The sequence below is a fragment of the Chiloscyllium plagiosum genome, unplaced genomic scaffold (genome assembly GCF_037043375.1).
Source record: "Chiloscyllium plagiosum isolate Xiang-an unplaced genomic scaffold, Cpla_swu_hap1 HiC_scaffold_32, whole genome shotgun sequence".
Classification (NCBI taxonomy): Eukaryota; Metazoa; Chordata; class Chondrichthyes; order Orectolobiformes; family Hemiscylliidae; genus Chiloscyllium; species Chiloscyllium plagiosum.
The window spans coordinates 16280994-16295730 of NW_028270170.1; the positions used below are offsets into that span (position 1 = coordinate 16280994).

Sequence of the window (14737 nt, forward strand, 5' to 3'; positions counted from 1 at the left end):
ATCTGACCTTTGACCTGTTATTTTTTCCCTATCTTGAGTGGTTTCTGCTCTATCAGTTCATCAGCTGTACTCTCCTACAATTACAGGGGATGGTGGAAATGCAGCATTTGCCTTTCATTAAACTGATGACAGCACAAAATCATCTCATCAAGGGTGGGTCGAAATTAATTATTTTAATGTGAAGTTGATGACCTTTCTGGCTTAGGCACCTCTGATGTAAGATGAGCAATGGATAAATGAATGTGTAAGGTAGAAAGGCAGGAAATTAGCCCAGGAAAAAGAAAGGATAAAAATATCTTCTCCTTACCAGGTCTAACAAGCCTACATATTTTGCGCAGTCTCACTCAAGTTTCTGATGGGATCTGCACAAAAACACTGTACCAATGAGACATATTGCTGAAGATTTTTAGACCATCAGGACAAATTCAAGAATATGAAATTTCAAATGACCACAACAATTTATACCTCAGCAGGAAAAGGTGCTTATTGGTTTTGTGTTTGTCATGATGAGTGTAAGACGATTAGATTAGATTAGATTAGATTAGATTACATTACAGTGTGGAAACAGGCCCTTCGGCCCAACAAGTCCACACCGACCCGCCGAAGCGCAACCCACCCATACCCCTACATTTGCCCCTTACCTAACCCAAGGGCAATTTAGCAAGGCCAATTCACCTGATCTGCACATCTTTGGATTGTGGGAGGAAACCGGAGCACCCGGAGGAAACCCACGCAGACACGGGGAGAACGTGCAAACTCCACACAGTCAGTCGCCTGAGGCGGGAATTGAACCCGGGTCTCTGGCGCTGTGAGGCAGCAGTGCTAACCACTGTGCCACCGTGCCGCCCACTGTGCTTTTAGTAAGATGTCTCTCTTTTCATCTTTTTTTAATTGATGGTTACTAAATTGGTCATCTGAACTGCAGTGTGCAAAGGTGGCCATTTTTTGGAAAATAGAAATACCACAGGCTGCATTTTCAATCTGGGTTTAGGAACCTGGGTCATTTCCAAACAGTAACTGCCACAACCCTACCCATGCCAGTGATGAGGTGCGATCTTTATATATAAAGGCTCCAGCTGAGTTGGTGAGCTCAGCACTCAATTAATGGGATTAAGTAATGCCTGGAGGCTGAAGCTGGCTCTGCAAGAGGATTTGCAAAGGTGGACAAGCCATGACTGGTCTGCCACTGTCTTAAGGAATGGAGCAGGCTGAAGAGTAGAGAGTCTGCAGTTCCATGGTCCATACCAGTGCTCCTTCATGAAGTACTTACTGTGCTCTGATTAAGTGATGTCAATTTAGTACCAACATTTGCAGCACTTCAACTTAACTAGCCTTTCTTTAAAGATGCTAAAGCAGCAGCCATAAAGTGTAATGGTTGTCTGTTAATGCTCCTAACAGCTACACACCAAGTGACCCAAATGATTCGCTCTTCCCATTCTTATCTTTGACAATATGATTCTCCCACTCTCCAGCCCATTTACAAGTTTTTTGATAAGCTTAAAAGTAGCTTAATTTGGAGGTATACAAGTTGCTGTTGTCTCCTCATCTCTTTTGTAGCAGATGTCAATAAAAATGACAGACAGGTGTTATTTTCAAAATGTGCCCAAATCCACCCTCGCCCTCACAAAGTACTGAAAATCCAGCCCCACCTCCCTTAAGTGAAGGTTTTTGGTGAAAGTTTGGGGCTATGGTGAACTTGAGTGAAACACAGATACATCTTACCTTAAACATTAAAAAAAACGTAGAATCTGGAAATCAAAAACAAAAGCAGACAATGCTGGAAAACTTAACTGGTCTGGCAGCATCTGTGGAGAGAAAACAGAACTAATATTCATATCCAGTGATCCTTCTTCAGAACCCTACAGAAACCTGTTCTGTTTCACATTTTACCTTGCGTGTGCTATGCTTGTTTGGTACATGTTTGATGCATGTACCCTCTACTGTGATCATAAAAACAAACCATCAATAAGCTGCCAGAAGAAGTGGTAAAGGCTTGCACAATTATACACTTAAAAGACATTTGGACAGCTACTTGAATAGGAAAGGTTTAGAGGGATATGGGCCAAACACAGGCAAATGGGACTAGTTCAGTTAGGAATTCTGGTCAGCATGGATGAGTTGGGCCGAAGGTTCTGCTTCCATGCTGTGTGACTCTATAATTTGAAAATAAAAATAACAGTTCAATGTTATCATATTTTACACTTGGAAATCCATTTCTCGAGATTGTTCTCTTAAAGTGATCAAAATTTGATTATAAAACCAGAAACCAGCTGGTAATGTGTTCTGGTAATCATTCCGTGATCACTTCACTATTGCTTCCTGTGATCGTATTGGAGGCAGTTTCCCCCACTGTTAGACGCCAGTTGTCCCAATTGTAAGATTATCCATTTGCATTTCATGTATCTGAGTAATGGCATGAGAATGCTAGCCATCAATAGTCCTTTAAGGATATCTTATAATTCTAACCAAGGATAACATTGTTGAACAGTGCTTCTCTGTGTTACGTTGCTAAGCAGTGGCCCATTCCAAAATGGAGAATTTTAGGTTGAGAGCACCAAATAATAGCACTAATGAATGATCCTTTTGTAAGTGCTAACATGCTGAGCAGCACGTTGTAGAGGCGAGGTTGGGCTGCTTGTTAACAACCTGCTTGAAGTTCCACTGACTGCTGAGCAGAATTGCTCAGTCATGGAGGAACAATATGGAAACATCAGCTAATCAATAGTACATAACAGGGGTCATTATTCTCTACCTAATGATCATTTGGGAAATTATTCAAATCGACCAGTACAGTCAGGTGCCAATTTAATAACAATGTATAATAAATTAAACATACATAGCAACTATTTTCACATGGGATGTAGTGCCTTGAACATTTTGACATGGAGCCAAGAAAGCAGTATTAGGAAAATGACCAAAACTCTTAGTCAAAAAAAAAGAGACCGTTAAAGGAGGAGAGGGACATGGAGAGGGAGAAAGACTCAGTGAGGGATTTCTATAACTTAGGAGCTGGAAGCTGTAGCTACAACTTATCAAGGCATGGCCAATCCCAACAGAAAAGTGAGAATCTACAAGAAGGCAGAGAAGGAAGATCACAAAACTTTCCAAGGCTTGTAGTAGCTTACAGAGATAGGAAAGAAGACTATGATATCATTTGAACACAAGGATAAACATTTTATATTTGAGGTGCCAATACTGACCAATAAGCATAAGAGTGTTGCATGTGTGGAACACTTTGCAGGGTATGATATCTAAAGCAGAGATGTGGTTGAGTTAATGAAGCTTGGAAGATGGGAGGTGTTCATGGAGCATTGAATTAGTCAATTCTGGAAATTTCTGATTTCAGGGGACAACTTGAATTTCCATTAATCACCGAGTTATTTCAAAGTTTCCTGAAGTAGGGATTGGGTCTGCAAGGGTGGCATGGTGGCTCAGTAGTGAGTGTGCTGCTTCACAGCACCAGGGACCCAGATTCAATTCCAACCTCGGACGACTGTCTGCATGTGTTTCCTCTGGCTGCTCCGGTTTCCTCCCACATTCCAAAGATGTATAGATTTGGTGGAGTGTTCAGGAATGTGCAGGCTAGGCAGATTAGCCTGGGAAATGTGGGGTTAGGAAGCTAGGGAGGGAGTTCTGGGAAGGTTTCTTTACAGAGGGTTGGTACAGAAATGATAGGTTTAATGGTCTCTTTCTGCACTGTAGGAATTCAATGAAGTGGGTTTTCAAGCTGAAATTTTGGGATCTTGAGCTTCAAACTCCCCATCCATCATCACTCTAGTCAGTCTCCCCTCCCCTCAGCCCACTGTTCACTGAGATGATGGGGCAACTTTGAAGCCTCAGGGTACAACTTTAATTTCCATTAATCACAGAGTTATTTCAAGGCTTCCTGAAGTGGGGATTGGGACTGCAAGGGTGGCATGGTGGTTCAGTGGCTAGCACTGTTGCCCCTCAATACCAGGTACCTCTGTTGACTGTGTGGGTTTCTTTCGGGTGCTCCTGTTTCCTCCAACAGTCCAAAGATGTGCAGGTTAGGTGGATTGGCCATGGGAAATGCAGGGTGACAGGGATAGGGTAGGGGGTGGGTTGGGGTGGGATGCTGTTTAGAGAATTGGTGTGGATTCGAAGGACTGAATGGTCTGCTTCCACAGTGTAGATATTCTATGAAATGGGGTCACGTTGTGAAAATGTTTGGAAAGCACTGCATAGTGCTCTAAATGAAATTGCATAAATTCCAAAATCTGATTGTGATTGTCACTTGCCGAACCAATGTCTTCTTTCTGTATTTGTTCCATGATCTTGACATTGATAATGAACTGGAAAGAATTTGTCTGCTCAAGGATCTGTGAACATCATTTAGAAGGATTGAAATTATTCTGGAATGATGCTTAATTTTAAAAGTGAGTCAGAATAATCTGATACTGTAATATTAAAAACAATACTGTAATATTACTAACCTCAAAACGATGCGATTGACCTGTTATGTTAAGTATAGATCTGCTGTTCTTAATCAATGCCTGGCACTCTTCTGCAAAATTATCACACGCAGTTTGTTACCAAACTTGAACTAACAGCCAATGACCTGACAAAGCAACGCTTTCTTGCTATAAAGAACATCATGTACCAATGCACAAGTGACAGTACTTCTATTTTTAGAGGGAATGTTTAGCAAATGTTTTGTAATGTCAGTACTCCACTCAGCATATAACAAGAGCAAAACGGTGTAATATTTTATCCTGCACACAATTTTATCCTTCATCAAATTAAAGGTTTGTTCCCTTGTCTTCTTCTCTATCCCATTTTCTCAACCCTGCAAAAATGTGACACTATTTACTTCTTGCAGATCCTTATTTATTTTGCTTTTGATGTTAACTGCTTTTTGATTATACAAATCTCCCCCAATTTCTTTCACCGTGATGATGTTGTCTACTGTGGGTCTCAGCTCTTCACCTAGACCTGGTAATATACAAAATAATCAAAAGATGAAAAAAGTAAGTCTAGAATTTTAAAAGTAGAATGATTTGTTCAATAGCCATTCTTCGCAATACCACCATTTGATATAAAATGAAAGAATCGCTTTTCAGAGCAACCTATGCACACTCAAATCCAAGAATCAAGTTCACCCCAAAGCCACCCGAACTCCAATATTTTGCTGTTATTTTAGATGATGTTGAACATACTGCCTTGTAATTCAAACTCTAATTAAAAATTATTTTAATAATTCTATATTGATCTCAGTCTCTGTTAACTGGTCTTCCATGGTCTGAAGAAAGGATTTGAACTGCCTTAATGTTGTTGTATTAACCATACAGGGGAAATGCTGCTGCAGAATTGCAATTAGGTAACAGCTTCAGCACAGTTATCAACTGATCACCATCAGCTCAGTTCTGGGGAGAAGCACTTTTAAATAATACTTTGATAACAACAAAGGTAAGGGAATTCAGTGATTGGCAACACAACAGCAATTAAGAACCAAGTGTTGTCACTATACATGTGCAAGTCCTTTCTAGGTTGCAGCAACAGTAAGCAAGCAATACATTATGACTGAATCCAGCGGATGCAAAAAAAAAACAAATGCAACTCATCTATTGCCATATAATTTTGCTTGCATATTTGAATAATAGGAAAGAGCTGAACTACATGTTCCCTGCAGCCATTATAATCATCTGACTAATGGCCATTAATTAGTAAATTCAAGATAAGTGGACAATTTGGCTATAAATACTAATTGAAATAAATTACAAACAGTTGCAGTTACCTAAATTATAATTAAGGAAAGAACAATACTTAAATTGTAAACACAGAATAGCATGAATTAACAGGAGCCATCATTTGGTAAAAATGTTGCAGGACATTGTACCAAGCTATAAATGAAGGAACACAATGGTATGATTGCTAGCACCTTATTAACTATGCTGCTGGAAATGTATTAAGAACCATTGTCAAAGTCTGTGTGCTGGCAAACAGCTGAGGCCAACACAGCAAAGCATGAGTGGACATATTGAAAATAATATTTTCAGGAAACCCTGTGTTAATATTCAGCCTGTCTCCCTCACCTTGAAAATGAGGTAATAGCTATTTTCCCTTTCTTTTTTTCTTTTACTCTTTCTTTCTCACAGTCACTTTTATCTGTTTTCCTTTTCTCCCTTACAGTTTCACCACCATTATGTCCTATTCTGCTTTTCTCTTACCATGCCACTTGTGCATTCCCTCCACCACATGGCAATTTCTAAGTATCTAGTTTTATTTCTTTTGAGACATCAATAAATCTCTCTTGACAGTCAAGGTCAGTGGACACGCAGTCTCACTAAGATGGCACCATGCTCTGTAACCCACAGTGCCTACCTTTTCATAATTTGGAGACGCCGGTGTTGGACTAGGGTATACACCAGGTTATAGTCCAACAGGTTTATTTGGAAACACTAGCTTTTGGAACACTGCTCCTTCATCAGGTGGTTGTGGAGAATGAGATTGTAAAACACAGAATTTATAGCAAAAGTTTACAGTGTGATGTAACTGAAATTATATATTGAAAATATATATATATATAGTTTCCGGGTCTTTTTCAATACATAATTTCAGTTACATTACACTGTAAACTTTTGCTATAAATTCTGTGTCTTACAATCTTATTTTCCACAATCACCTGATGAAGGAGCAGCGCTCCGAAAGCTAGTGTTTCCAAATAAATCTGTTGGACTTTAATCTTGTGTTGCGTGATTTTTAACTTTGTACCTTTTCATAAATCTTCTGAAAATCTGTATCCATCAAAACAACCATGTTTCCTTTAAGTATAGTCATTTCTTCAAAATGTAACTTGCCTGTCACAATTCTGTAAATTAATTATCTTAATTATTCCATGCTTCTCTAATTACTCATTAATTTATCCTGAATTCTGGATTCTTAGAGTTTTCCTGTGGCTGGTATTAGACTAATGGATTTCTCATTACCTTGGTTATTGTCTTTCTCTTCCACGAAGATGCTTACATTATGACAAAGTAATTTCATTGTGAAAATAAACTGAGATAGACAGAAGATGGCAAGCTATATGCACACTTTTCTTAATGTTCATAAAAAACTCCAGAAATTTAATTTGATCGAGTTCTTTATTACAAACTAATGCATTACTTTCTCTGTCTTCAAAAACAACCACTTTAATTTTATGGAGCAAGAAATTAGCCTCCTTAAAACCACCTCAAAATGACAACATACCTCCTTTAACCCAGCGAGCACTGATTTTATTATGCACTTTGAAGACATTAACAGAATCCCTTTGTTTCATAGCAACAAGAATGCTATTCTGTAAATTAAAATGGATATAAAATAACCAAAACAAATATTTTTAATGGAATAGAAATATCATGTATTTAACCTTCTGCATATGGCAAAAAATACTACTTGGACTTCAAAGAGTTTTGTATAAAGATAGCCTTGTATAGAATACAATTTTTTACAGACGTTTAAGCAAGGAATCTCGCAAATATATTAACATGCAAGTAGAATTATGACATTGAGACAATGTACTTTTTCTTCCCTGCAGCCTGGAGGGAATGTCCTCTGCCCCTCACATTTATATCAGATGAAAATAACTCAAAACATATTAAAAATACGTTACATTTTACATTCAACTGTCTTTTGTATCATGAAAGAATTCTTTGTATTGTTTCTTCTACAGTGCTTAGTACCTTTCAAAGCAATTCTGCCTTGTTTGTTTATATTCTTTTCATATCAACTGGGTAAGCAGAAAATACCACATACATCTTTTGGTTTCGAGGTGCAATCTCTCCACAATGTAGGTTCCACGAGGCAATTTGCTGAACAGCCCTCAGGATTACCACAGATTTACCGTCAAATAGACACCAGCATTTCACATTCATCCCACCCGGGCTCTTTGGATCCAGTTAGCCCATTTATAATTTATTCCTAGAATACAGAACATGGAACAGTACAGAACAGGAACAGGCCCTTGGACCTACCCTGTCTGTTCCAACAATGATGCCATTCTGAGCTGTTTCCATCTGCCTGCACAAGGCCCATATCCCTCTACCCCTTGCCTGTCCATGTGTCTAAATGCCTCAGCAGCAACGCGCAAAGTTCAGCTGCTCTGGCTACATTGTCTATAATAGCAAGATCCCCTTGTATACCAGCCAATATGCAAACCAGATGAATGAAACCAAACTGAACCTCACTGTGGGATGGGTTCATCTGTGGTAGATATACATTACCAGGGTTTTAGTTATCAAGTAGGTTCAAAATAAACAGATAATCTAAGTCCCCCTGAGATTTATATTTTTTCTGATTTAGCTTTCAATAGTTTTTTTTGTCTGGGTTTCAACATATGCAATTCCTGCTTTTTTCATTTTGTCTTCCCTGTCCTCCGTCTCTTTACAGTCTTCTGGCACCACTCGTGAACCAAGCCAAGCAGGTGACCCGATTTCAAAGTTTGACAAACATTGTTTTGTACCCACTCAGCAAGGATAGTATGGACTAAATTGTCTTCCTGTGTTACTTCCCTCCCTGTGGGTAAAAGGTACCCCATACCTTGGCATATCTGCCTGATTGGAACTGAGCTATGACTCTTGCCCTACCTCTCCATGCCAGTGCAAATTGGTACAATACTCCACTGCAAAGCACCAGCTCACTTCCAAATTTTTTTTAACTTTAAATATAATTGTTTGCAGAGATCTGTCGAGCTATAAGAGGTGAGTATTTGTTCAGTTTCTGTCAATTAACCTGTTCTTTGAAGTAGGTTCCCAAATTCTTTGAATAATAATGCTGAAAAGGGCTTTAACTGAATGTTAATTACTTCCATCATGGTGTACTTTATTTTTGTGGTGGTTTGTAGGCAGGCGGATGAGTCAAACTTTGACTCGCTCAGTTCCTTGTCATAGAGCCATAGAGATGTACAGCATGGAAACAGATCCTTCGGTCCAACCCGTCCATGCCGACCAGATATCCCAACCCAATCTAGTCCCACCTGCCAGCACCTGGCCCATATCCCTCCAAACCCTTCCTATTCATATACCCATCCAAATGCCTCTTAAATGTTGCAATTGTACCAGCCTCCACCACATCCTCTGGCACCTCATTCCATACACGTACCACCCTCTGCTTGAAAAAGTTGCCCCTTAGGTCTCTTTTATATCTTTCCTCTCTCACCCTAAACCTATGCCCTCTAGTTCTGGACTCCCTGACCCCAGGGAAAAGACTTTGCCTATTTATCCAATCCATGCCTCTCATAATTTTGTAAATCTCTATAAGGTCACCCCTCAGCCTCCGACACTCCAGGAAAAACAGCCCCAGCCTGTTCAGCCTCTCCCTGTAGCTCAGATCCTTCAACCCTGGCAACATCCTTGTAAATCTTTTCTGAGCCCTTTCAAATTTCACAACATCTTTCCGATAGGAAGGAGACCAGACTTGCACGCAATATTCCAACAGTGGCCTAACCAATGTCCTGTACAGCTGCAATATGACCTCCCACCTTCTGTACTCAATACTCAGACCAATAAAGGAAAGCATTCCAAATGCCGCTTTCACTATCCTATCTACCTGCGACTCCACTTTCAAGGAGCTATGAACCTGCACTCCAAGGTCTCATTGTTCAGCAACACTCCCTAGGACCTTACCATTAAGTGTATAAGTCCTGCTAAGATTTGCTTTCCTAAAATGCAGCACCTCGCATTGGGATTCCATTGCTTTCAAATCCGACCATGATGAACACACAACAAATTGTAAACTGGCACTTGCACTGCGGAAAGTCAATCCTGAAACTAAGCAATCCATAAGTCCAGATAATCATTTTAGCATTCACTTCCCTAAATGTGTCATTTGTTTAATAGTTAGAAGTAGAACACAAATAAGGAAATTTAATCCAAACCACAAGGCTTATTTGCAAGCTATTATCTGGGCCTCTAATCAATACTCAATTCTTGATCTCAAGATATACGTTCATCGCCCGTGCTTGTAGAGTTCAGTTCCATCAAATCCTCCTTAGAACTCAAGCCAGAAACAGCAGATAATGGGAAACACTGTTTAGAGCTTGGTGAGTTAAATATGGAGTGGCTAGGATTGGGAATAACTGAGAAGGATTGACAAATGTTTAGAGAGGTGGTCTCAGGCTGATAAGGTGTAGGAATGATTGAAATCAGTGGGCTGGGGGTTGGCGAGATTTGAACAGAATGCACAGAGTTTGAAGAGTTGTGAACAGGCTGCACGGAGCTTGAAGTTCGCAAAGCAGATAGATTCGCACCCGCAGTAATCAGAGGAGAGGTACTGGCACTTATAGATGGACAGAGAGAATGACAAGGGCTTGGCAACGTTGAAAGGTTGAGATTCTGGGATGCTAACGTAGGCCGCCCAGAAGGAGAAGCAGCAATGGAGCATCCACTGTTCCGTGAGACCGACCGAGCAACATTTGGAGAGCCTGCTACAGCTTGAGTAGGAACTCGATTCAAGTCTGAGTGATGCACTGGGCTCTTCCCCTGATCACCTGGAGGTATTTGATAATGAAATGATGCCACAGGACTTGAGACTGTGTGGAAACAGTTGACCGTTGGATGGTGAAGTTCTACATCCGCTGTCCTTTGGCATGATACAGTTGCCCTCACAGAACTCCCTGGATAGCATGCTGCAGTTGAAGGATTGCTGAAGTTCCAGGAGCTGGGAGTCCTTGTGTTTTGGCTGTGCTGAGTCCCAGTGATTGGGCCAGGCTGTGCATGTAGAGCAGATGGCTGTAAAGCATATGAGCATCTTGGTTGCCATTCAACCCCAGTGCTGTTTACAGAAGGAGTTGAGGATGAAACCATGGAGACAACATAGGGGGAGCAGTTCATTGTAGGGGTGTACTGTGGAGCAGCCAATTGCCTTTGAAGAAGGTGCATCATATGATGAAGCTCTTTGGCAAGCTGAGATACTTCCTGATTCAGATCATTCATCTGTAAATAGACAAGACAGATTCTTAGCAACTGAATGATTTTTGTTGCGTTAATTTCAGAAGATAGTATTCTAATTCCTGCAGTAACAGGTGTTATTGAAATATTAATGCAGGTTTAGCATTTGAACAAAATGCCAAAGTAAAATTAAAGTGGCTAATAGATCTCTTGAGCATTATAAGAATGCTGAAGGCATAAGTGCAGGTCTGGAGAATTACATCTTTCAAGGTTTTTAAAAAACTTTCTGTGAAGCCTGTAGCAGCAGTGTGCCATAGAATATTTATTCCACAAAAAACAGCAAATTCAGAAGAAGTCACTACATCAGTCAGTTTTTATATGACTTCATTTATTTCCTTCATATTCACATTTTTGACTTTCACCAAGAAACAAACCTACAGTGGCAAGGAATGGAAAGCATGAAAGCTTTCAGCAACACCATAGATGCTGTTCTTAGATTAGACATATGGGGAAAGATTTAATTCACACTCTTTCCTGCAGGGTACACAGCATCATTGCTTGAGTGACTTAACTCTGTTCTGCAAAATAACATGTGGCAAATTAGAACAGGCAACAGACTGGCAGTGCTCAAATACCAGGCATGCACAATAATGATAGCTGCCAAGGGTGTGAATTCCTCTGGGGCAGTGCCACAGAAGAAGGGGATATCCTCAGGAGGGGGAAGAAAGAAAATTGGCAAGAAAAATGTTCCAGTCTCATCAAGTTATGACATTACATATAAAATAGATGCCTTTTGTGAAAGCAACAAAATAGTAGAGACATCATCCAGAGATTAGGAAACATCTGGGAATAATCTTCTTGCTACACACAAACTGGAATACAATGAACTCTAGTTCCCACGTATATTTTGTGGAATTCAGCAAGCCTCCACCTAAGCACACTTTTCTGCATAAATGCTACTAATGATATCTCCACAGGACTTCATATGTAGAGCTGCTATCAAACAAATGGGAAATGTCAAGTTTTCAAGTTGTTTTCTCTGTGTGGGTGTAATTGTTAAATGTAATTAGTGCAGTGAGTTAGATACTAAAGGATATTGCTTACTTAAATTCATTTTACCTTTTGCCTTCAAGACATCCTGACTTTTCACATCACCTTGAGTGACCAATGTTTTGGGAGGCATCTGGAATACAGACTAGGCACCTTATCACAAAGAATGTGGTAGTCCCTCAGAACAAACATGACGCTTTGCTTTTGCCAAAAACCTGCAGTGAAGTCTTTTAACATTGGAAGGCTGCTGTGCTACCATATAGTTCTAGCTGAGCAGAAAACTCTCCCAACCTTACTGCCTGCCATAGTGTTATGGAGCAGACCAAACCCCCTCAATATATTTTAAGAAGGTAGCCTAGACCTGAACTTTTCTTTATTTTAAAGGTAGATGTGAAATGCCATGTTCCGGATGCTATGTGACTGATCAAACTATTCGACGTTAAGCAAAACAAAATGTATTTAAACATTATAGTTAGAATACAAACAAATAAAAGAGGAATTTACTGTAACTTAATGATTGGACACCTTAACTGAATAGTAGATACAGTCACTATTACTAATTAACTCTTCCAGTATAGTAATATCTCATAAACACATCCCTGGGCAACAAGGCAGATTCAGGCACAGTTTCTCTCATGCAGTTCTCCAATCCAGAGGTAAAAACCATCAAGAGAAGATTCAGAGAATGGCAGCTAGGAGACATTCACTGAAGCTTCCAACTCTTTTGAGACCCCAAATCGTTTCTGCTCAAAACTAAACCTAAAAACTAAAAAAAAACGAGAAAATCTGGTCTGTCAGAGCTGGCCACACCCAGGCTGCTTCCATTGTTCCAACTTTAAAACAAAACCTTACAAATTGTTTACTTTCTTAGAGACAGCTCGACACCTCTGTCTTACAACCTCTCTTCAAATTAAAGGTCAAAATGACCTCTTAAAGTGATAGCATCATCACAATAGCAGTATAACTATGTGTATCTGAACCTGGGGTGATGGGAGAGAAATCTGTATAATAACCCTCTGACTCAAGGACTCAGACCTTAGGAAGAATAACCTGTACTTCTTTTCTAGGATAAAGTGAGGACTGCAGATGCTGGAGATCACAATCAAAAAGTGTGGTGCTGGAAAAGCACAGCTGGTCAGGCAGCATCTGAGGAGCAGGAGAGTCAATGTTTCGAGCATGAGCTCTTCGTCAAGAATGTTCCTGATGAATGGTTTATGCTCAAAACATCGATTCTCATGTTCCTCAGATGCTGCCTGACTGGCTGCGCTTTTCCAGCACCACACTTTTCGACTCTGTCCTTCTTTTCTGAAGAGCAGTTTGAATTTTTGGTCCATTTATAGTGATGTTTAGTTTTAGTTTCCGTGAATCTTGAAGTTGCAAAAGCAACAACATTAGAGAGCGGCAACTATCCTATTTGAAGTGGCACGGTGAACAATCTATTACAGACAATTCAGCTGTAACAACAATCAGAAAGTTGTCAGAGTTTTCCACATACTTTACCTCCTGGTTAAGTCTGCAGATGTTCCGTTTTATTTCTTGTGCCTCAGCTGGGTTCACCTGAGATGCAGCTGTCAACAAAAGATAGAATCATTAAGGGAATATGGGGACAGAAAGGAAAGGGTTGAGAGAGGAGGCCTGAAGATATTGCATGATCAAGTCTGAGAGAACTGGAAGTTTTCATTTTATTTTTAAATTTTAACTTCCAGATTGGTGTCATTACTTATAGAGAGAAAGATGTTTTGGATGTAAGTTTGCTCGCTGAGCTGGAAGGTTTGTTTTCAGAAGTTTCGCTACCATACTAGGTAACATCAGAAATGAGCCTCCTGTGAAAGTACTGGTGTTGTGTCTCATTTTTTATTTGTTTCTTAGGGTGGGTGATAACACTTCTAGTTCCTCTTCTCAAAGGATGGTAGATGGGGTCCAAATCAATGTGTTTATTGATGGAGTTCTGGTTAGGATGCCAGGCTTGTCTCAATCGAAGTGGTGTCCTTCTTCGTCTGTATGTAAGGATACTAGTGATAGTGGGTCATGTGTTTTGGTGGCTAGTTGGTGTTCATGTATCCTGGTGGCTAGTTTCCTGCCCGTCTGTCTAATGTAATGTTTGCTATAGTCCTTGCATGGCATCTTGTAAATGGCATTTGTTTTGCTGGTTGTTTCTATTGGACCCTTTAGGTTCATAGCCGATGTTTTAGTGTGTTGGTAGGCTTGTGGGCTACTATGATGCCAAGGGGTCTGAGTAGTCTGGAAGTCATTTCAGAGATGTCTTTGATATTGGGTAATGAGGCTAAAGTTTCTGGGCGCATTGTGTTTGCTTGTTTGGAATTGTTGTCGAGAAATTGGCAGACTGTGTTTATTGAAGGGACAGCAAGGACTGTAGCCAACAATGCATCGGACACTTGGGCAGGAAACTAGCCATCAGGATAAATGAGCACCAACGAGACACCAAAAGAGATGACCCACTATCACTATGTCCTTACATACAGATGAAGAAGGACACCACTTCGACTGGAATAACACATCCATCCTCGGACAGGCTAAACAAAGACACATATGGGAATTCATAGAGGCCTAGCATTCTAACCAGAACTTCATCAATAAATACATCGATTTGGACCCCATCTACCATCCTCTGAGAAAAAGAACCAGAAGTGATATCATCCACCCTAAGAAACAAAGACAAATAAATAGAAAGTGGGACATAACACCAGCGTTTCACAGGGGGCTTACTGATGATGTTACCTAGTATGGTGACGAAACATCTGAAAATGAACCTTCCAGCTCAGCGAGCAACTTATATCTAG

At 40.2% G+C, this 14737-nt stretch overlaps 1 protein-coding gene across 5 annotated transcripts in view; it reads right to left on the bottom strand.

Moving 5' to 3' along the window:
- Positions 1-7094: 7094 nt before the first annotated feature.
- The window catches only part of kcnh4b (potassium voltage-gated channel, subfamily H (eag-related), member 4b), a 169610-nt gene continuing 161967 nt past the window's right edge, over positions 7095-14737 (bottom strand). For 3 of the 5 annotated variants that reach the window (XM_087977817.1, XM_043674963.2, XM_087977818.1), the window contains exons 15-16: positions 13437-13504; positions 7095-10931 (exon numbers count right to left, since the gene is read on the bottom strand). In XM_087977817.1, coding sequence (XP_087833943.1) covers positions 9933-10931; positions 13437-13504 — 1067 coding nt within the window. In that variant the 3' untranslated portion in view covers positions 7095-9932. Of the gene's footprint in view, positions 10932-13431; positions 13505-14737 lie in introns of all 5 variants that reach the window. The other 2 variants (XM_043674964.2, XM_043674965.2) reach the window with 2 other exon arrangements.